General features: G+C 40.2%; 1 protein-coding gene across 5 annotated transcripts in view; it reads right to left on the bottom strand.

Annotated features, from left to right (window-relative positions):
• Positions 1-225: 225 nt before the first annotated feature.
• ZNF667 (zinc finger protein 667) overlaps positions 226-21,278 on the bottom strand; it is a 60,916-nt gene continuing 39,863 nt past the window's right edge. For all 5 annotated transcript variants that reach the window (XM_045440251.1, XM_045440249.1, XM_045440247.1 and 2 more), the window contains exons 2-5: positions 16,753-16,844; positions 13,966-14,092; positions 12,309-12,401; positions 226-3,088 (exon numbers count right to left, since the gene is read on the bottom strand). In XM_045440251.1, coding sequence (XP_045296207.1) covers positions 1,509-3,088; positions 12,309-12,401; positions 13,966-14,092; positions 16,753-16,812 — 1,860 coding nt within the window. In that variant the 5' untranslated portion in view covers positions 16,813-16,844 and the 3' untranslated portion in view covers positions 226-1,508. The remainder of the gene's footprint in view (positions 3,089-12,308; positions 12,402-13,965; positions 14,093-16,752; positions 16,845-21,278) is intronic.

The raw sequence follows: 21,278 nt of genomic DNA on the forward strand, positions 1-21,278 counted from the left end.
TATTTTATGCTTTTACAGTACTATGACAAGTGTAAATGAAAAGTTAACTGTTCTATTATCCTATATGCATGCTTACCCTTCACAAATCTGGATGTTATTTTCTCAGTTATGGTCAAAGTTAGAATGGCGTAACTCTCATGGTTATACATTTCGCAGTTATCTTAGCAAGATACGGGTGTTTACAAAAATGGTTTTTGCAGAATACTCCAACCGTATATAACCCAGTAACAAAAAGAACTCTGATTTTATTTCTTACATACTTTGTACAAGCGGGAAACAGGGACTGAAAGCTGTTACATATGGTGATTAGCTGACAGGAAAAGAGACTGGTACATAAATCCAGAGTTTCCTCCCATGTATTAGTCAGCTTGGGCTGCCATAACAAAATACCATATCCTGGGTGACTTAAACAAAAGAAACTTATTCTTCAGTTCTGGAGATCAGGGTGCCACATGGTTGGATGGTAGGGAGAGCTAGCTTCCTGGCTTGCAGACAGCCACCTTCTTGTAGTATCTTCTCATGGCTTAGAGAGCAAGCTCTCTGGCATCCTTTCTTTTAAAGACACTAATCCTATCATGATGTACCCTCATAAACTCATCTATCCCTAATTATCTCCCAAAGGTCCCTATCTTTAGAGGTTAGGGGTTTGACATATAAATTCTGAGAGGACACATTTAGGGAATGGCATCTCATTCTCCACCAGTCACTTATTGCACACCACTGTTCTTACATGAAAATACCACTGTTTATTCATATAAATATAAACAAATTTCTTTTCAAATAAAACAGTAACAAATAATTTCTCCCTGCTCTTAAGTTCCCATTCTTCAGTATATCCTGGCTTCTTTTTTCCCATTAGCCTGTCTCAGGCTTGTTAAGATTTTTCATACCATGAAGATTATGTATCTTCATATTCATGGAGACAGTATGATAGTAACTCTACTGATTCACACACATTATGAGTGTTATCTTTATCCACTTGAAGATTCACTCTACTTTTTTCTCACCCACAATTTTCTGTCAGCTGAAAGTAGCACCCTCTTTTGCCCAGGAAATCTCTTATACATGATAGTCTAGTTCTAAGGGACAAACTTAAAACTCTTTCTTCATGTGACCTTAAATAAGGCTCAAAGCCCCATCTATAAATATGGGCTTTGTGGTTCCACTTTGTTGTATGTGACTAATGAAACAGCTTTCTAAATTACACTGCAAATAAAATATCAGTGTCTTATGGAATGAAGAGTGGTCTTCATTAAAAATGATCCAGTCATCTGAACTTGCTGCTTTGAAATTAAGACCTATGGTAACATCACTGCCTCGGTTGATCACAAATTGTCTGGTCAAAGTCACCCTAATGACTTTTGCTCTTTGGCTTTCAAAGTGGGACACATCACCAAGACGGTCCCATTTTTACAAAATTTAGGTTATAGACAAAGGCATTTTTCCCATGCCTTGGTCTCTGCTACTTTTATAGCCTCATTCTACGCTTTCACATACTTAAAACAAACTTAGGCTTTTTCCTCAGAATGTGTATTCTGATGTCGAATCAGAGATGAACTCCGACTATATGCCTTCCCACATTTACTACATTCATATGGTTTCTCTGAAGAATGACTTCTCTGATGCCGAATAAGATCTGAGCCACTACTAAATGCCTTCCCACATTCATTACATTCATAGGGTTTCTCTCCAGTATGACTTCTTTCATGTAGAATAAGGGATGTGCGTTGACTAAAGGCCTTCCCACATGTTTTGCACGTATATGGTTTTTCTCCAGTGTGAATTCTTTCATGTTGAGCAAGGTGTGCACTCTGACTGAAGGCTTTCCCACACTGATCACATTCATAGGGTCTATCTTCAGTATGAATTCTCTTATGCCGAGTAAGAGATATTCGATGACTGAAGGCTTTTCCACATTCCTCACACTGATAGGGCTTTTCTCCAGTATGAATTCTCTGATGTTCAATAAGAAATGACTGACGACCAAAAACTTTACTACATTTATTGCATTTGAAAGGCTTCTCTTCAGAATGAATGTTCTGATGTATTTTAAGGTTGGCAGTTCCAGAAAACATCTTCCCACATTCCTTACATTCAAACAGTTTCTTTTTCCTTGTATGAACTTTCTGATGTTGAATAAGGGATGAATGCCGATTACAGACCTTTTCACATTTACTGCATCTGTAGAGTTTCTCTCCATTATGAATTCTTAGATGTAGAATAAGGGTTGAAAGGCGCCTGAAGACCTTGTCACATTTATCACATTTGTAGGGTTTCTTTGATGTGTGAATTCTCTGATGAAGCAAAATGGATGAAATCCTATTAAAGGATTTTCCACATTCTCTGCATTTATAAGGATTCTCTAAATGGTGACTTTTCTGCAGTGGACTCTGACTTAAGGTCTTCTCACTTTCATAGGTTTTCTCTCCAGTGTGAATTCTTTTATGTATAACAAGGGCTGATTTGTTTTTGAAGCCTCTCCCGCATTTATTGCATTTATGTAATTTCTTTTTGCTGTGAATCTTCTTATGAAGTAAAAGGGATGACTTTCGAATGAAGTCTTTCCCACACTTTCCACACTGGTGGATATTCTCAACAAAGTGAATTTTCTGGCCCACAGTGAGAGTTGGGTACTGACTCAAGGCCTTCCCACAGTCAAAGATTTCTTTTCCATTATGAACTTTCCCATGTAGAATAAGAGATGTTCTTTGAATGAAGTTTTCTCCACACTTATCACATTCATGGCTTTTCCTTCCATTGTGAATTTTTTGATGAAGAATGAGGGATGAGATCTGCCTGAAAGCTTTTCTACAATTACTGCATTCATAAGGCTTCTCTCTAGTATGAGATTTCTGATGAAGTTTAAGAGATAAACTTTGACCAAAGGTTTTCCCACAGTCATTACATTTTAAAGATTTCTTTCCTGAATGCACTTTCTTGGGTTTTACTAGGACTGAACTTTTCTTGCAGCCTTTCTTTCCTACGGCAACTTTTTGTGATGCAGAAACTGGTTTCTGATAGCTGCTTTGCCCAGATTTGTTGCACAGAGATGTTGGTAACTTCTTGGTCTCATATTTAGACCTTGAGTCTGAAAGACACCAAGAAATTCAATATTTGTTTTCCTATACTGGAAAAATGAAGTTTCTGTGCAGTTATTATCAATGATAACTACAATATCAATCATCATCAAACATAATAACAATGATGATAACCAGAAGAAAAACTTTGTAGTATCTTACTGTAATTTTAACATGCCAAAAGGCTTTATAGAAATATTTAGTAATTAAAAATCAGGAAAGCTTGTGATTTGAAATTAATAAATCAAAGTTTTATTTGTAGGATAAATTCATACCACATACCATATTAAACTCCATAGGTTATTCATTAGATGAATGTACTTTTATTACATGAAAGGTCCAAAAAAGGCAGAAGGTAAACTACAAACAGAAGGTAAATTAGTAGTTGCCTGGGGCTGGAGGTGGGACTAGGGTTTAATTGTAAATGGACATGAAGAATTTTATTAGGGTGATAAAAATATTCTAAAACTAGATTATGGTGATGGCTAAACAAGTTGTCAACTTTATTAAAAACCACTGAATTATACACTTAAGTGAATTTTACAATATGTACATTACATCCCAATGAAATTGTAAATTTTTAAAATGTATTCTTAAAATCCAATCTTAAAAAAACAAACTAACAAAACACTGGAATTCTGGTTTGCGGTTCTTCATGTAAGCAGCTGGGAAAGCACAACTTCATCCTAACAAGTAAAAAGCTAAACAGATGTTAAAACCAACAACTCTTCTTGGATCCATAAGACAGGGGAGAGTACAAACGGCTGCCTCCAATTTCAGCGGCCTCTAGCCATCCTGTCCCTCCTAAAGGGATAGGGTTTTGGTGGGGGGGGGGCACTGAGAAACTGAAGACATTCACATTCCAGAGGCAAAGGCTCCCTAAAAGACACACCTCACCCATCACACATCACTAAAGGGCTGTTTACAATAGTTCCTTTTACCTGGTACATCACCTCTGGCAAGTAAAAAAAAAAAAACTTCCAAGGCATACCAAAAGGCAAATAACACAATTTGAAGAGAAAGAGCAAGCATCAAAATCAGACTGATATGGCAGGGATGCTAGAATTCTCAGACCAGAAATTTAAAATTGATTAATATGTTAAGGGCTCTAATGATAAAGTATACAGTGTATTAGACAGATGGGCAATGTAAGCAGAGAGATGGAAATTCTCAGAACCAAAACAAAATGTTTGAGATCAAAAACACTGTAACAGAAATAAAGAATGACTTGGACAGAATTCAACACAGCTGAAGAAAGATTCTGAGAGCTAAAGGATTTATTCTATTGGTAAATTAGAATTCTTAAAAATCAGGGGCTCCTGGGTGGCTCAGTCGGTTCAACATCTGACCCTTCATTTTGGCTCATGTTATGATCTCACAGTTTGTTAGTCTGAGCCCTGTGTCAGGCTCTACACTGATGGTGTGGAGCCTGCTTGGGATCCTCCCTCTCCCTCTCTGCCCCTACCCTGCTCATGCTCATGTGCTTTCTTGCTCTCTAAAATAAACTTAAAAAAAAAAAAAGAACCCTTAAAACTTGGAAAGCACAGTAAATAAAGACTGAAAAAAAGAGAACAGAATATCCAAAGACCGTGGGACAACTACAAAAAAGTGACAAACGTATTATGAAACTACTAGGAGAAAGAAGAAAGAAAAGAAGAGCAATGAAGAAACAATAAGTGAAGAAAAAAAAAAAAGAAAAAAAACTTTATTTTTCTTATCATTTTCATTTTAAAGTTTGAGAGACAGAGAATCTCAAGCAGGTTCCATGCTGTCAGCCTAGAGCTCGACGTGGGGCTTGATCTCACAAATTGTGAGATCATGATCTGAGCTGGAACCAAGAGTCAGACACCCAACGACTGAGCCACCCAGGCACCCCTAGTTTTCTTATTCTTAACTGACCTAACAGTAATAGTTTATTCAAAATAATAGCATCAATGTGTATTCAATAATGTTTGGTCATCTTTTCATCTTATGTATGTACATGTAATATATACATGCTTATCATATTTATATATAAATGAAATGACTGATAACAATGATACAGGTGATGGGAGGAAGAAATTAGCATTATTTTGTTATTATAAGGCACAGTCCCATGAAGTGATATACTGGTACCTGAAAGTGGACTTGGATTAGTTGTAAAGGTATACTGTAAACTCTAAGGCAACCACTTAAAAAACAAAAAAGTATAATTGATAACACTGGAATCATATGAAATGCTCGTTTAAAAACACAATAGGCAGAGGGGCGCCTGGCTGGCTCAGTTGGTGGAGCATGCAACTCTTGATCTCAGGGTTTGAGTTCAAGCCCCACACTGGGTGTAGAGCCTACTTAAAAATATATAAACAAAAAACAAAATAAAACCACAACAAGCAGAAAAAGAGAAGACAAAAGCAGGAATAAAGACAATAAAAAATATTTATTATGTATAGAAGTAGATATCAATCCAACTATATGAGTAATCACTTTGAATGTCAACAGTACAATTACTGTAACAATTAAGAGAGACTGTCAGGGTGAATTAAAAAACATGGACCAATTGTGTGTTGTCTGTAAAAAACCCACTTTAGATATAGATTAGACATAGATTAAAAGTAAATGAATGGATGGATAAAGAAGATGTGGTATATATACACAACACAGTATCACTCAGCAATCAAAATGAATGAAATCTTGCCATTTGCAACTATGTGGATGGAACTAGAGGGTATTATGCTAAGTGAAATTAGAGAAAGACAAATATCATACGAGTTCACCCACATGTGGAATTTAAGATACTAAACAGATGAACATAAGGAAAGGGTAGCAAAAATAATATAAAAACAGGGAGGGGGACAAAACATAAGAGACTCCTAAATATAGAGAACAGAGGGTTGCTGAAGGGGTTGTGGGAAGGGAGATGGACTAAATGGGTAAGGGGCATTAAGGAATCTACTCCTGAAATCATTGTTGCACCATGTGCTAACTTGGATGTAAATTAAACAGTACATTAATAAATTTTTTAAAAAGTAAATGAATGGAGAGAAATATACCATGCCAACACTAATCAAAAGAAAGCAGGAGTAGCTATATTAATTCTAGACAGAGCAGACTTAAAAGCATGGAAAGTTATCATGGATAAAGAGGGGCATTACATAATGAAAGAATCAATTCTTCAGAAAACATAACAATTCTTAATGTGTATATGCCTAACAACAGAGCATCAAACTACAATCAACAAAAACTGTAAAACTGCAAGGAGAAATATATGAATCCACTATCATAGTTATTAAAACACTTCAACATCCTTCCCTCATAAATGAACAGATTGAGCAAGCAGAAAATTCAGGGGAACTCAACCACACCATTTTCAATTGAATATAACTGACATCTACAGACTACTTCATCCAATGACAGTAGTAAGTCACATTGTCCCCAAGCTTACACAGAATATTCCCCAAGACAGACAGACAACATTCTAGGCCTTAAAACACACCTTAACAACGAACAGAAATCACACAGTGCTCTCAGACCACAGTGAAATTAAACTGGAAATCAGTAACAGAAAGATCAGTGGAAAATCCGTAAATACTTGGAGGTTAAATAATACATTTTCAACAACACATGAGGGGTATGTGGGTGACTCAGTCAGTTAAGAATCAAACTCCTGATTTTGGCTCAGGTCATTATCTCATGGCTTGTGAGATAGAGCCCTGCATGACGCTCTGTGCTGACAAAGCAGAGCCTGCTTGGGAATCCCTCTCCCCTCACTCTCTGCACCTTCCCTGTTCATGCACCCGCACTGTCAAATTAAAAAAACAAAAAAAAAAAAAAACAAAAAAAAACTCTCAAAAGAAATTTTTAAATATTCTAACTAAATGAAAACAGAAACACAACTTACCAGAATTTGTGGGATGCAACGAAACTAGTGTTTATCCTAGGGAAATTTATAGCACTATATAGCACATTAGAAAAGAACAAAGATCTAAAATGAGGGGCACGTGGGTGACTCAGTCCATTGAGCATCCAAATCTTGATTTCAGTTAAGGTCATGATCTCACAGTTCACGGGATCATGCCCTGCATCAGGCTGTGCGTGGACGGTATGGAGCCTGCTTGGATTTTCTCTCTGCCCCTCCCCTGCTGGCGCACACTCGGTCTCTCAAAAAAAATAAACTTAAAAAATAAATACATAATATCAGTAATCTAAGTTTCCTTCTCAGGAAAACATTAAAAGAGCAAATCAAATCCAAAATAAGCAGAAGAGGGGCACCTGGGTAGCTCAAGTTGGTTGAGCGTCCGACTTTGGCTCAGGTCATGATCTTACGGTTAATGAGTTTGAGCCCCAAATTGGGCTCACTACTGTCAATGCGGAGCTCACTTTGGATCCTCTATCCCTCCCCTGCTCTCTCTCTCAAAAACAAACATTAAAATAAGCAGAAAAAAATAAGAATTACAGCAAAACTCACTGAAATTGAAAACAAGAAATCAACAGAAAAATACAATGAAACCAAAACCTGGTTCTTTGAAAATCACTAAAATTGATAAGGTTCTAGCTAGGCCAAGAAATAGAGAAAACACAAACTACTAATATCAGAAATGAAAGACACGACAGAAATACACATTTCATGAAAATTAAAAGAATAATAAAGGAAAACTATGAACAACTTCTATGGCCTTAAATTTGATAACCTAGATGAAAGAGACCATTTTGTTGAAAGGAACAGTATTCCAAAAGTCACACAAGAAATCAGAAAATGTGAATAGGCCTCTATCTATTCAAGAAATTGAATCAATAGGGGCACCTGGGTGGCTCAGTTGGTTAAGCATCCAACTCGGGCTTGGCTCAGGTCATGATCTCATGGGAGTTCAAGCCCTGAATCAGGCTCTGTGCTGACAGGCTCTCTCTCAGCCTCCTGCTCTTTCTCTCCCTCAAAATAAACTTAAAAAAAAAAAAAAAAAAAAAAAAAAAAGGAACCAATAACCTTCCAAAACAGAAAGCACCAGGCCCAGATGCATCTGCTGATGTTCTAACAAATATTTAAAAGAACTCATACCAATTCTCCATCATCTCTTTCAGAGGACAGAAGCAAAAAGAATACTTGATAAAACTCATTATATGAGGCTACTTTTACCTTAATACCAAAATCAGACAAAGGCAACACAAGAAAAGGAAACTACAGATGAGTACCTCTGATGCATATTAATGCAAAAATTCTAAACAAAATACTAGCAAACTGAACTTAACAGCACATTAAAAAGATCACACACACGAGCAAGTGGGATTTACACCTGGAAAGCAAGGACAGTTCAATATGGGAAAATCAATCACTGTTATACATCACATTAACAAAATAAAGGACAAAAGCCACATGATGATCAATTGATACAGAAAAAACTTTTGACGAAATTCAAAACCCTTTCATGATAAAAACACTCAACAATCTACAAATAGAAAGAAACTACCTCAACATAATAAAATCCATAATTGAAAAACCCACAGCAAATATCACAGTAAACATGGAAAGACTAAAACCCTTTCCTAAGATCAGAAACAAGGCAAGAATGCTCACTCTCACCACTGCTATTCAACATAGTACCAGAAGTTGTAGCCAGAGCAGTGGGGTTGTTTTTTTTTAATTTTTTAAATGTTTATTTATTTTTGAGACAGAATGCAAGCAGGGGAAGGGCAGAGAGAGGAAGACACAGAATCCGAAGCAGGCTTCGGGCTCTGTGCTGACAGGGGTCAAACTCATGAACCGTGAGGTCATGACTTGAGCCAAAGTCAGACACCTAACCAACTGAGCCACCCAGGTGCCTCAAACCAGAGCAGTTTTTTAAAACAAGAAATAAAAAGCATTAAAACAAGGAAAAGAAGTGACATTCTGCCTGTTCACAGATGACATGATCTTCTTTGTAGAGAAGCCTAAACATTCCACACAGACATACAAAATGTTTGAACCAATAAACAAATCCAATCAAATAAAACAGCAGGATACAAAATCAAGACTCAAATCAGTTGTGTTTCTATACACTAACAATGACTACTCAGAAAGGGAAACAAGAAAAACAATCCCATTTACTATAGCATCAAAAATGATAAAATATTCAGGAATAAATTTAACTCAAGCAATTTGTACATGGAAAACTACAGAGCACTGCTAAAAGTCATCAAAGGTACAAATAAATGGAAAGCTATCCTGTGCATGCGGACTGGAAGACTTAATATTCCACCCAAAGCAATCTACAGATTCAATGCAATTCCTATCAAAATCCCAATGACATTTTTTACAGAAATAGAAAAAAATTCCTAAAATTCATATACAATGTCAAGGGACCCCAAATAGCCAATCTTGAAAAAAAGAAACAAAGTTAGATGCCTCACACTTTCTGATTTCAAAACATACTAAAAAAGCAGGGCCTGTGGCGCCTGGGTGGCTCAGCTGGCTGAGCATCTAACTCTTGACTTCGCTGCACTTATAATCCCAGGGTCATGGGATCGAGGGTCCTATCAGGCTCTGTACTGAGTGTGGAGCCTGTCTGGGATTCTCTGTCTCTCTCCCTCTGCCCCTCTCCCCAGCTCACATGGTCTCTCTAAAAGAAAACAAATAAATAATTTAAAAAATCCTTCAAAACACACTACAAATCAACAGTAATTAAGATGATATGGTAGTGGATAAAAGATAGATATAAAGACTAACAGAAGAGAATACAAAGTCGAGAAATATACACTTGCATATCTGGTCAAATGATTTTCAATAAGGAGGCCAATACCACTCAAGAAGAAAGGGCAGTCTCTTTCACAATCAGGACTGGGAAAACTGGGTATCTACATGCGAAAGAATGATCTTGGACCCTTCCTTACACTTTATATATAAGGTGTAAGTGGCTCAGGGGGTTGAGTGACAGACTCTTGATTTCAGTTCAGGCCATGATCCCAGGGTTATGGGATCAAGCCCTGCATCAGGCTCTGCACTGAGCATGGTGGAGCATGTTTAAGATTCTCTCTCCCTCTGCCCCTCTCTTCTGCTCACTCTCTTTCTCTCTCCCAAAAAAACCCTACAAAACCCAAGTAACAACAACAAAATAAACTTCAAGGGTGGGGGGGCACCTGGGTGGCTCAGTTGACTGGCATCCCACTCTAGATTTCGGCTTGGATCATGATCTCACTGTTTGTGGGTTGGAGCCCCACTTGGGCTCTGTCCTGACCACGGGGAGCCTACCTGCGATTCCTTCTCTCTCACTCTTCCAAAAACAAAAATTTTAACTCAAAATAGATTAAAGACCTAAACGTAAAATCTAAAACTACTGAACTCTTGGGGTGCCTGGTGGCTCAGTCAGTTGAGTGTCTGACTTCGGCTCAGGTCATGATCTCGCGATTTATGAGTTCAAGCCCTGCATCAGGCTCTGTGCTGACAGCTCAGAGCCTGGTACCTGCTTCAGATTCTGTCTCCCTCTCTCTGCTCCTCCCCGATTGCTCTCTCTCTCTGTCTCGTTCTCAAAAATAATAAACATTAAAAATAAATAAATAAATAAATAAACAAATAAATAAATAAAATAAAACTACTGAACTCTTAGAATAAAACATTGGGGAAAAAGCTTCAGACATTAGATTTGGCATTGATTTCTGAGATATGACACCAAAAAACACAAGCAACAAAATAAAAAATAGGACTACATCTGCATGTCAAAAGGAACAATCAAGAGAGTGAAAACGCAATCTATGAAATAAGAGAAAATAATTGCAAATCATCCATCAGATAAGGGACTAATACACAGAATAAAGAACTACAACTCCACAACAGATGACAACCCTATTTTAACAAACAAGCAAAAGACCTGAATAGACACTTATACACATGGCCAATACACCCATGAAAAGATGCTCAACATCACTAATCACTAAAGAAATGCAAATCAAACCCACAGTATCACCTCACACCTGTAAGGATGGCCACTATCAAAAAAAACAAAAAATAACAAGTGTTGACAAAAAACCGGAACTCTTGTATACTATTGGTGGAAATGACAAATGGTGCAGCCACGATGGAAAACAGTACGGAGGTTCCCCAGAAAATAAAAAATAAAATTATCATATGATCCAGCAATCCTACCTCTGGATACATATCCAAAAAAACTGAAATCAGGATCTTAAATACATGTCTGTACTCCCATGTTCATTGCAGTATTATTTACAGTAGCCAAAAGCAGAACAACCCAATTATCCATTGATAAATGGATACAAAAAATGTGATAAATATAATGAAGTATTATGCAGCCTTAAAAAAGAAATATCCTGTCACTTATAAGCTACAACATGGATGAACCTCAAGGACATTATGCTCAGCAAAAAAAACCAAACAAACAAAAAACAAAAAACAAAAAAACAGTTATAAAAGATCAAATACTGTATGATTCCATTCATACAAAGTATCCACGGTAATCAAAATCAGAGAAATATAAAGAAAGGTGACTACTGAAGGCTGGGTGGAGGGGTGGAGGGAAATTAGTGTTTAGTGAGTATAGTTTCAGAAGTTATTAGAAGATGAAAAAGTTCTGTGAATACACTTAACTATACATTAAAAATGGTTAAAATGAACTCAATATTATGAATTTTTTTACAACTAAAAAATTCTTATAAGACTGTTTAAGTAAGTAAAAATAACCTGATAAAAAAAGAATCTATCAGAAAAGAGAATGAGCTCTTGGAAAGTAGTCAAAGTGAACAGTTGTGGAAATTTTTTTTTTTTTTAAAAGAATGAAGGAACGACGTGAGCTTGAACATTATCGTTAGAAATACTATCATGAGAGAAGGTGGAATATGCTTTCTCTGAAGGGAAATGCTGAGGCAGGGAAGGCTGGGATGAGGGCATTAAGAACTGAGCTTCTGAGACCAGAAACTGGGGTTCAAACCTAGCTCTAAGGCCACTTCCTAGCTGGGTTACCGTAAGCAAGTCACTGAACTCTTCTGATCTTCAGTTTCCTCATATATAGACCAGAAATAATAATACCTACCTTAGAGGACTGGGAGGAACCTATACTTAAAGTATGTCTGTTACCTACTAAAGGTTTATTAAATGTTGGTTATTCTCCTTCTAGAGCTTGCACAAAAGAGACTGGAATTTTCTTCTCAGGCCTGGGGCCTTTAAGGTAAGGAAACTGGGAGCTCTCAAATATCAAGAGGTTGCCCCCTCAAGATGCAGGGCGCTCTTACACACAATGGCAGTGTATAGGCTTTGGTTCTGTCACTCACCCAAGCCCCGGCGTTTTCTCACTGGCTCCACCATCCAAGGTGCTTTCCCTTTCTCCAATAAGGTGATCACATTTGGTCTCCGAAAGGAAAGTCCTGCATTCGGGAAAAACATCAGAACTGAGCAGGATGTGGATGCCACAGATGTCAGGGCCAAGCCCCATGTCAATGGGAACGGGGGTTTATGACCACAAAGGGTACACAGAAGACGTAAAGGGCAGGCGGAAAAGGAGGATGAAAGTTCAGTTACAGTGAGAGGTGGTGCTCATTTCTAACTCTACAAAGCCAACTATGGTCTTGAAAAGTCAGGCCAGAAACTCCTGAGTCTATTGCCTTTAGCTCCCACTCCCACCTTCTTTGATCTGTTTTGGGTCGAGGGGCTGGGGCTCTGCAATCCACACTTCTTCATCAGCAGCTCCCTATCAGCATCCACCAACAACCAACCAGCAACCACCACTAGGGGCTCTGCTGGTTTTCATTTTTCTTTTTCCTGCACTCTCAGAACAAGCCTCAGCCTGACTCTTCATGACTGTAACAGATTAGTCAGCACACCTCTCTTCCTTCAGAGGTGTGAGTCCCTTCAAGTCCTAAAAACCCCAAACTCTCCCCTTTGTATGCCTAGCCCAATGATGGTGGTGGCTGCAACCTACAGTTATCATCTATGAATCAGCTGTGTCCACTAGTTACCTTTTAACAGTACCTGCTGATTCCTTTTATTAAATTCTCTCAAAAAGGGCGCCTGGGTGGCGCAGTCGGTTAAGCGTCCGACTTCAGCCAGGTCACGATCTCGCGGTCCGTGAGTTCGAGCCCCGCGTCAGGCTCTGGGCTGATGGCTCAGAGCCTGGAGCCTGTTTCCGATTCTGTGTCTCCCTCTCTCTCTGCCCCTCCCCCGTTCATGCTCTGTCTCTCTCTGTCCCAAAAATAAAATAAACGTTGAAAAAAAAAAAAATTAAAAAAAAAAAAAAAATTCTCTCAAAAATTTTGAGGGTGCCCTCAAAAGGTTACATATATAGTTACCATATGATAGCAATTCCACTCCTAGGTATATACCCCGAAGAAATGAAAATACATGTCCACAAAAATATTCATACGCGAATGTTCACAGCAGCACATTCATAATAGCTCCAGTTAAAAACTGCCCAAAGGCCAATTAACTGATGAATGGACAAATAAAATGTAGAATATTATTGGCCATAAAAAGAAAGGGGCACTGATATATGCTACAATGCAGATGAACCTCAAAAACATTACGTTAAGTGAAAGAAATCAGGCACAAAAGTACCACATACCTATGATTCCATTTCTATGAAAAGCCAAGAACAGGCAAATTCATAGAGACAGAAAGTGGATTAGTGTTTGCCTAATCTAAAGGAATTAGTGGGCAAGGAGAAATGAAGAGTGGTTGCTAATGGGTCTGGGATTTCTTTTGGGGTAATAAAAATGTTCTAAAACTGACTGTGGTGATGGATGTACAACTCTATAAATACATTTAAAACCACTGAATTATATATATTGTATATATATGTGAATTACACATCAATACAGCTGTTAAACAATAAAGCAAAACTGTAGTGGCTTCTGTTTTCCTGACTAGACTAATTTATGTCCCACAATAGGCTGGTTGTGGATTATGGTGGTGGGGGGCGGGGGCAGGCCTTACCGAGTGAGACCAGATTCTGGTAGTTTTCCAACATGACGTCTTCATACAGATCCTTCTGAATGGGGCTCAGCCACTCCCACTCTTCCTGGGAGAAATAGATGGCCAAATCCCCAAATGTCACTGGCACCTGAAACAGAAAATCACATGTCCTTTCATCATGGGCTTATGCTTCCACATGGCTAGAGACAACAAGGAACTTGTTCCTAAAAGGGGACATAAATGGTGCCAGGAATCTTTTCAGGAAACATTTGGGGTTCTGAGGCCAAGAGGGGCAGGTATATTAAATAAAATAAATACAACACAATATGATATGATTTAGCTATTATCAAAGACTGTGTCAGAGCGCCTGGGTGGCTCAGTCAGTTGAGCATCCAACTTCAGCTCAGGTCATGATCTCATGGTTTGTGGGATTGAGCCCCATGTCAGGCGCTGTGTTGACAGCCCATAGCCTGGAGCCTGCTTCAGATTCTGTGTCTCCCTCTCTCTCTGCCCCTCCCTGCTCTCACTCTCAAAAATAAGTAAACATCAAAAAAAAAAAAAAAAAAAAAAAAAAAAGACTATCACGGGGGCACCTGGGTGGCTCAGTCAGTTGAGCATCCAACTCTTGATTTTGGCTCACATCACGATCCCAGGTTGTGGGATCAAGCCCAGCATCAGGCTCTGCTCTGCATGTGGTGAATCCTGCTTAAGATTCTCTCCCAGGGGCACCTGGGTGGCTCAGTCAGTTGAGCGTCCGACTTCGGCTCAGGTCATGATCTCACAGCTCGTGGGTTCAAGCCCCGCGTCAGGCTCTGTGATGACAGCTTAGAGCCTGCAGCCTGCTTCAGATTCTGTGTCTCCCCCTCTCTCTGTCCCTCCCATGCTCATTCTCTCTCTCAAAAATAAATAAATAAACATAAAAAAAAAAAAAAAAAGATTCTCTCCCCTTCTGCCCCCTTCCCTGACTCATACACTCTCTAAAAAATAAATAGACTGCCACATAAAAAGCATAGCAACTTGGATTTACTGGGCACTGACAAAGGCAAAGCATTTTTCTAAGTACCCTACAGGTACTGACTCATGTTAGCCAGTGACTGGGGCACTGCTGAGAGGATCATAGCAATGTTACAGATGAATAAACAGGAGGCCCAGAAGGGGAGGTGATTTATGGAAGATCCACAACTAGTGAATGGAGGAGATGGAATTCAATCTGAGCAGCTGGCTTCTGATTCATGCACCTAACCACATACTCTCTAAAGAGCATGTGACTAAACTACACAGGCCCAAGATTCTTCGTAGATGTAATCAAGGTTACTAATCAGTTGATCTTACATAGGGAGATTATCCTGGATTATCTAGGTGGGTGATGTAATCACAGGAGCCCTAACAGTGGGGAATATTCTGTAGCTGGAAGAGAACAGAAAGGAAGTCAGGGATTTCTGAAGCCTGATTTGACCTGCTACTGCTGGCTTGAAAATGGAAGGGGACCACGATGAAAGAAGAAACTGAATATGCTAATAACCAATGAGTTTAGAAGTAGAGCCTGAACCTCAGATGGGACCACAGAGCCAAGCGACACCTTTATTTCAGCCTCATGAGACCTAAGGCAGGCCAAGCTGCACTCTGCCTGACCTCTGACCCATGCACGAACTGTGTGCCATAAATACATGCTGATTGAGCAGCCAAGTTTGCAGAAATTTGTTATAACAACAACAGAGTACGAACACACATAACTTATAGGGCAAAAATGTTTGTTAGAGAAACTGCGTTCAAGGTGTTTACTGTAGAAAATCAGTTCATCATCTAAAGTGGTGAAGCACGGGGCGCCTGGGTGGCTCAGTCGGTTAAGTGTCTGACTTCAGCTCAGATCATGATCTCATGGTTCGTAAGTTCGAGCCCCACGTCGGGCTCTGTGCTGACAGCTCATAGCCTGGAGCCTCCTTCGGATTCTGTGTCTCCTCCTCTCTCTGCCCCTCCCCTGCTCATGTTCTATCTCTCTCTGTCTCTCAATAATAAATAAACGTCAGGGGCCCCTGGGTGGCTCAGTCGGTTGGGCGGCCGACTTCGGCTCAGGTCACGATCTCGCACTCTGAGTTCGAGCCCCGCGTCGGGCTCTGTGCTAACAGCTCAGAGCCTGGAGCCTGTTTCAGATTCTGTGTCTCCCTCTCTCTCTGACCCTCCCCCGTTCATGCTCTGTCTCTCCCTGTCTCAAAAATAAATAAACGTTAAAAAAAAAAATTAAAAATAAATAAATAAATAAATAAACGTCAAAAGAAAATTTTTTTTTAAGTGGTGAAGCATGTTTTTTAATAGGAGGCTGACTCACTGGCCTGATTCCAACAAACCCAATCTGAATATAAGATTATGTGGAATTTCTTACACACAGAGAGATTTCCTCCTTGTACGTATGGGTTGTACAAGTGAAAACAAAGCAACATTAACAGATTAACTCTAGAGCACAACCTCAAATCTTCCTCTGCCTCAGAGGTCTTGCCTGGGCACTCAGGTCTACCTCGAGAAATCATGGTGGCTCCCCTCTTCTGTCTGAGGAATAGCGCTGGCAGACACCCTGAAGATGCTGAACAAATAGGTGAATGGCCATGGGTACACTGAGAAAAAAGGAGAGGCAGGCACTGAGTGGTTACGTGGGGTGCTAGAGCTCTTATGCTCCTACCCTCCATGGTGATGGGAGGAAACAGAAACAGGTCTTGGATGGGATTCTGTCAGGTAAGAAGTTTCCATGGAAGGAAAGCAAATGGCCTATGTCTTATAAGATGAAACTTACCCCCAAGAAGAATCGCTATTTACCTTGGACTTGGACTTCCCTCGTGCAGCAGGCATCCTTTCCTCCCCGTTGAGGGTCCGCATTTGAAGAAGGGCAGAGGGCTGAAAAGGTGGGGCTGGGGGAGAAGAGAAATCATGAGGACAACAGGTCCTTTTGGGTGTTCCCAGAGTCTTTAGGATACAAATCCCCTGGCCCCTCCCCCTGGTTACCCATGCACGTACACGCGCACACACACACACACACGTGCATAGACACACACGGAGGGATGACAGAACAATTTCTGCGGCATCCCTGCCCCTTCTCAGGGTTGGGAAAGGGCAATGGCCAATGCTATCTGCTCCCAAGACAACAAAAGGTTCCAGATCAGGAGGCAAATGAGACACGAAGACACCTATCCATTCATTTGGCAAGCATTTGTTCAGTTTCTACTATGTGCCAAGCATGTCCCAGGTGTTGGGGAAAAAGGAGAGTTAAAGCAGAGAAATACCAGCTCCCATGTACTTTACTCCAACAGGAATGGGCAATACAGAACAGTGGGGCATACAGAACAGTGTCAGCTCAGATCATTGCTATATTTAAAAAAAAAAAAAAAAACACACAGAGGAAGGGGTAGAGTGATGGAGTGGTTGGGAGAGGCCTCTCAGAGGATGCAACATTGAGTTAAGGTTTGAATGTAGTGTGTGAGGCACTTGGAGAAGAACATTCTAGGTAGAGATACAACAGGTGCAAAGACCCTACAGCAGGCACGTGCTTGGTGTGTACAGGGAAGTGAATGGTGTGCTGAAGAATGAGGCGGAGAGTGGTGGCCTAGGAGATGGCTGAGGTCAGGAGAGAGCCACGTCATGAAGACGGTCAGGAGCACTTGGAATTGATCCTAAGTGTGATAAGACATCACTGAGGGAGCAGGGGTCTGAAGAGTGATAGATCCGACTTAACATTTAACAAAATTTATTGGGTGGCTATGTGGTGAATGAACTGTGTCTGCTGGTGAGGGGTGGAGGGGACACAGGAGCTGAAGAAGGAACTCATTAGGCAGGTATGTGTAAATCCAGCAGAGACTTCAGTGGCCTGGATTAGGCCCCCTCTATCACTCTGAACCTGTTTTTCTACATGTGTGTCATTTGCCACTGGTGACAACTGAGTTCTAGAAATAAGGCTAGTGCCATTGAGTGTTTAATGTTATTTAATTTCAGTTAATTTATTACTAAAGTCATAATAAAATAATAAATATTAAAATAAATGAATTAAAATTTAGTTATCTAAAATTATTTTTGGGACAGAGAGAGACAGAGCATGAACGGGGGAGGGGCAGAGAGAGAGGGAGACACAGAATCGGAAACAGACTCCAGGCTCTGAGCCATCAGCCCAGAGCCCGACGCGGGGCTCGAACTCACGGACCGCGAGATCCTGACCTGGCTGAAGTCGGACGCTTAACCGACTGCGCCACCCAGGCGCTCCTAGTTATCTAAAATTAAATACTGGGGCGCCTGGGTGGCTCAGTTGGTTAAGCGTCTGACTCTTGATTTTGGTGCAGGCCATGACCCCGGGGTGATCAAGTCCTGCATCAGGCTCCACGCTGAAAGTGGAGCCTGCTTGAGATTCTCTCTCCCTCTGTCCCCATTCCCCACTCATGCTCTCAAAAAAAATTAAAAAAAAATTTTTTTTAATTAAAAAAATAAATAAAGGGGCGCATGGGTGGCTCAGTCAGTTAAAGCATCTGACTTCGGCTCAGGTCATGATCTTGCCTTTCATGGGTTTGAGCCCCATGATCTTGCCTTTTGTGGGTTGACAGCTTGGAGCCTGAAGCCTGATTTGGATTCTGTGTCTTCCTCTCTCTCTCTGCCCCCACTGTCCCCACTCACACTCTGTATCTCTCTAAAATAAACATTAAAAAATAACAATAAAAAAATAAAAAATAAAATTAAAAACTAATCTTCAATTTACTGTAAAACTTTGAAGGATGTTTGAAACTGGCTGTGTGAATCTACTTTTCCAATGGTAAGTTTTATGAAATTTAAATACAGATCAAATAATGTAAATTATGTATCTGAATTGAGGTGCACTGCATGTATAAAAAACACAGATTTCAAAGACTTAGTATGAAAAGAATGTAAAATATCTCATTGGTAATTGTTTATATTGATTACAAGTTGATGCTTAGAATATATTAAGTTAAAATATGCTAAAATTAACTGTAATGATTTTTTTTTTAATTTTTCCAATGTTGCTGCTGGAAAATTGAAAACTGTGTGTCTTGCATTACATTTCCACAGGACAACTACTCTCTACTAGAGTCTACACCATTCTATTGCCCCATTTCCTTCATAGCACAAGCTGCCTCCTGAAAACGGCTTGTTTATGTTTATGTAGGAACAATCTCCTTCACCTTAACTTGGGCTCCATGAGAACAAGCACTTTGACTGTTGCATTCACTGTTCTGGGAGCTAATAACATGCCTGGCACAGAGCAGTGCTCAAGAAATTCTTGTTGACTGAATCAATAACCAGTCCAGAATGCTTCCTTGCATGCTGAAAGTGGGAGTGGAGTGTAACCATTTTATGCCAAAATCATCTAACAGAGAAACACTTCTAATAGCAGTCATTCCAAGCCCTCTAAACTTGTCTTTTGGAGAAGGCCAGGGTCTAGGAAAGGCAGAAATAGGAGTATAATTTCCATTTCGAAAAATTTGAAATCTAGGAAAAAGAACAATAAAAGGAACACCTGATTTCTTTTTACCAAGTGTTAACATTTTCCTTTTTTTCTGAAATCATTTCAAAGTAACAGACATGATAGAAGTTCACACCTAAATGCTTCAGCACACCTGAAGAATACCATCATCACACCCCAGTGCCAACAAAAGTGGATACGTCACAAATTGTTTTTTTTTTTCTATGACAAAGGAATAGCAGCATACGGTCTGGAAGACGGAAATAGGAATGTTTCTCTCTACAGATGTTCTTTTTTTTTTTCTCCCTTGAGGGTGGGGTTAGGGAAGATAAATGAAACCAAGGCCATAATTAAGTTTCAAGTTTGAAAATGGTCATGTTTTGATTCAAAATCCCAAGTCATTGGGGAGTCTGGGTGGGTCAGCCAGTTAAGTGTCTAACTTCAGCTCAGGTCATGCATGATCTCATGGTTTAAGACTTCAAGCCCTACATTGGGCTTTCTGCTGTCACCACAGAGCCTGCTTTGGATCCTATGTCCCCCTCTCCAGATCATTCTCTCCCCCTCTCTCTCTCAACAAATAAAAAAAACTTAAAAAAAAAAATTACAAAATGCAAGTCAGAAGATGACCTTGTACTGTTTAAGGGAACCTAGCCAGAAGAATGTTTGGTTATTACACTTTTCTCTTTAAAAGAGAAAAGCAGGGGCGCCTGGGTGGCGCAGTCGGTTAAGCGTCCGACTTCAGCCAGGTCACGATCTCGCGGTCCGTGAGTTCGAGCCCCGCGTCGGGCTCTGGGCTGATGGCTCAGAGCCTGGAGCCTGTTTCCAATTCTGTGTCTCCCTCTCTCTCTGCCCCTCCCCCGTTCATGCTCTGTCTCTCTCTGTCCCAAAAATAAATAAACGTTGAAAAAAAAAAAAAATTAAAAAAAAAAGAGAAAAGCAGAGGGGCACCTGGGTGGCGCAATCGGTTAAGCGTCCGACTTCAGCCAGGTCACGATCTCGCGGTCCGGGAGTTCGAGCCCCGCATCAGGCTCTGGGCTGATGGCTCAGAGCCTGGAGCCTGTTTCTGATTCTGTGTCTCTCTCTCTCTCTCTCTCTCTGCCCCTCCCCCGTTCGTGCTCTGTCTCTCTCTGTCCCAAAAATAAATAAACGTTGAAAAAAAAAAAATTTAAAAGAGAAAAGCAGGGCACCTGGGGGAGCTCCGTCAGTTAAAGAACCAACTTTGGTTCAGGCCATGATCTCAGTGCTCGTGGGTTCAAGCCCTGCATTGGGCTCTGTGCTAACAGCTCAGAGCCTAGAGCCTGCTTTGGATTCTGCGCCTCCCTCAGTCTCTCTTAAAAAATAAACATTGAGAGAGAGAGAGAGAGAGAGAGAGAGAGAGAGAGAGAGAGAGAGAGAAGCAGTAATAAGCAAGAGTAGCAATCCTAAGATTAATACTAAGATGAATAAATACAGGGCACTTTTGTGAAGATCATCATTTAATCCTCGCTCCTAACTTGCTGGGGCAGGTACTCTCATTAGTGCCATTTCCAGACGAGGAAAATGAAGCACAGAGAAGCAGGGATTACTTGCCCAAGGTCATATAAGGCTGGGAACTGGCAGAGCCCGGATTCAAGCTGAGGGTGATCCACATATCCCACTAGCCACTCTGGGTCAGAGAGAAGGGCTGTGTCAAACATCACTCTGGAGTCAGACCACCCAAGTGTGATGACTATTTTCATTAGCTGTGTTACCACGGCCACGTTACTGAACCTCTCTGCCATTTTTCTCCCGTTAAACAAGAACAATACAGAACTACTGAAGTTGTCCTGAGGCTTAACAAAACTTGAACTCAGATCCTACATCTCTCTCCTTCCTCATGCAGGCCTCCTTGCCAGTCCCAGAA

This window comes from Leopardus geoffroyi, chromosome E2, assembly GCF_018350155.1.
Source record: "Leopardus geoffroyi isolate Oge1 chromosome E2, O.geoffroyi_Oge1_pat1.0, whole genome shotgun sequence".
NCBI classification, from domain to species: Eukaryota; Metazoa; Chordata; class Mammalia; order Carnivora; family Felidae; genus Leopardus; species Leopardus geoffroyi.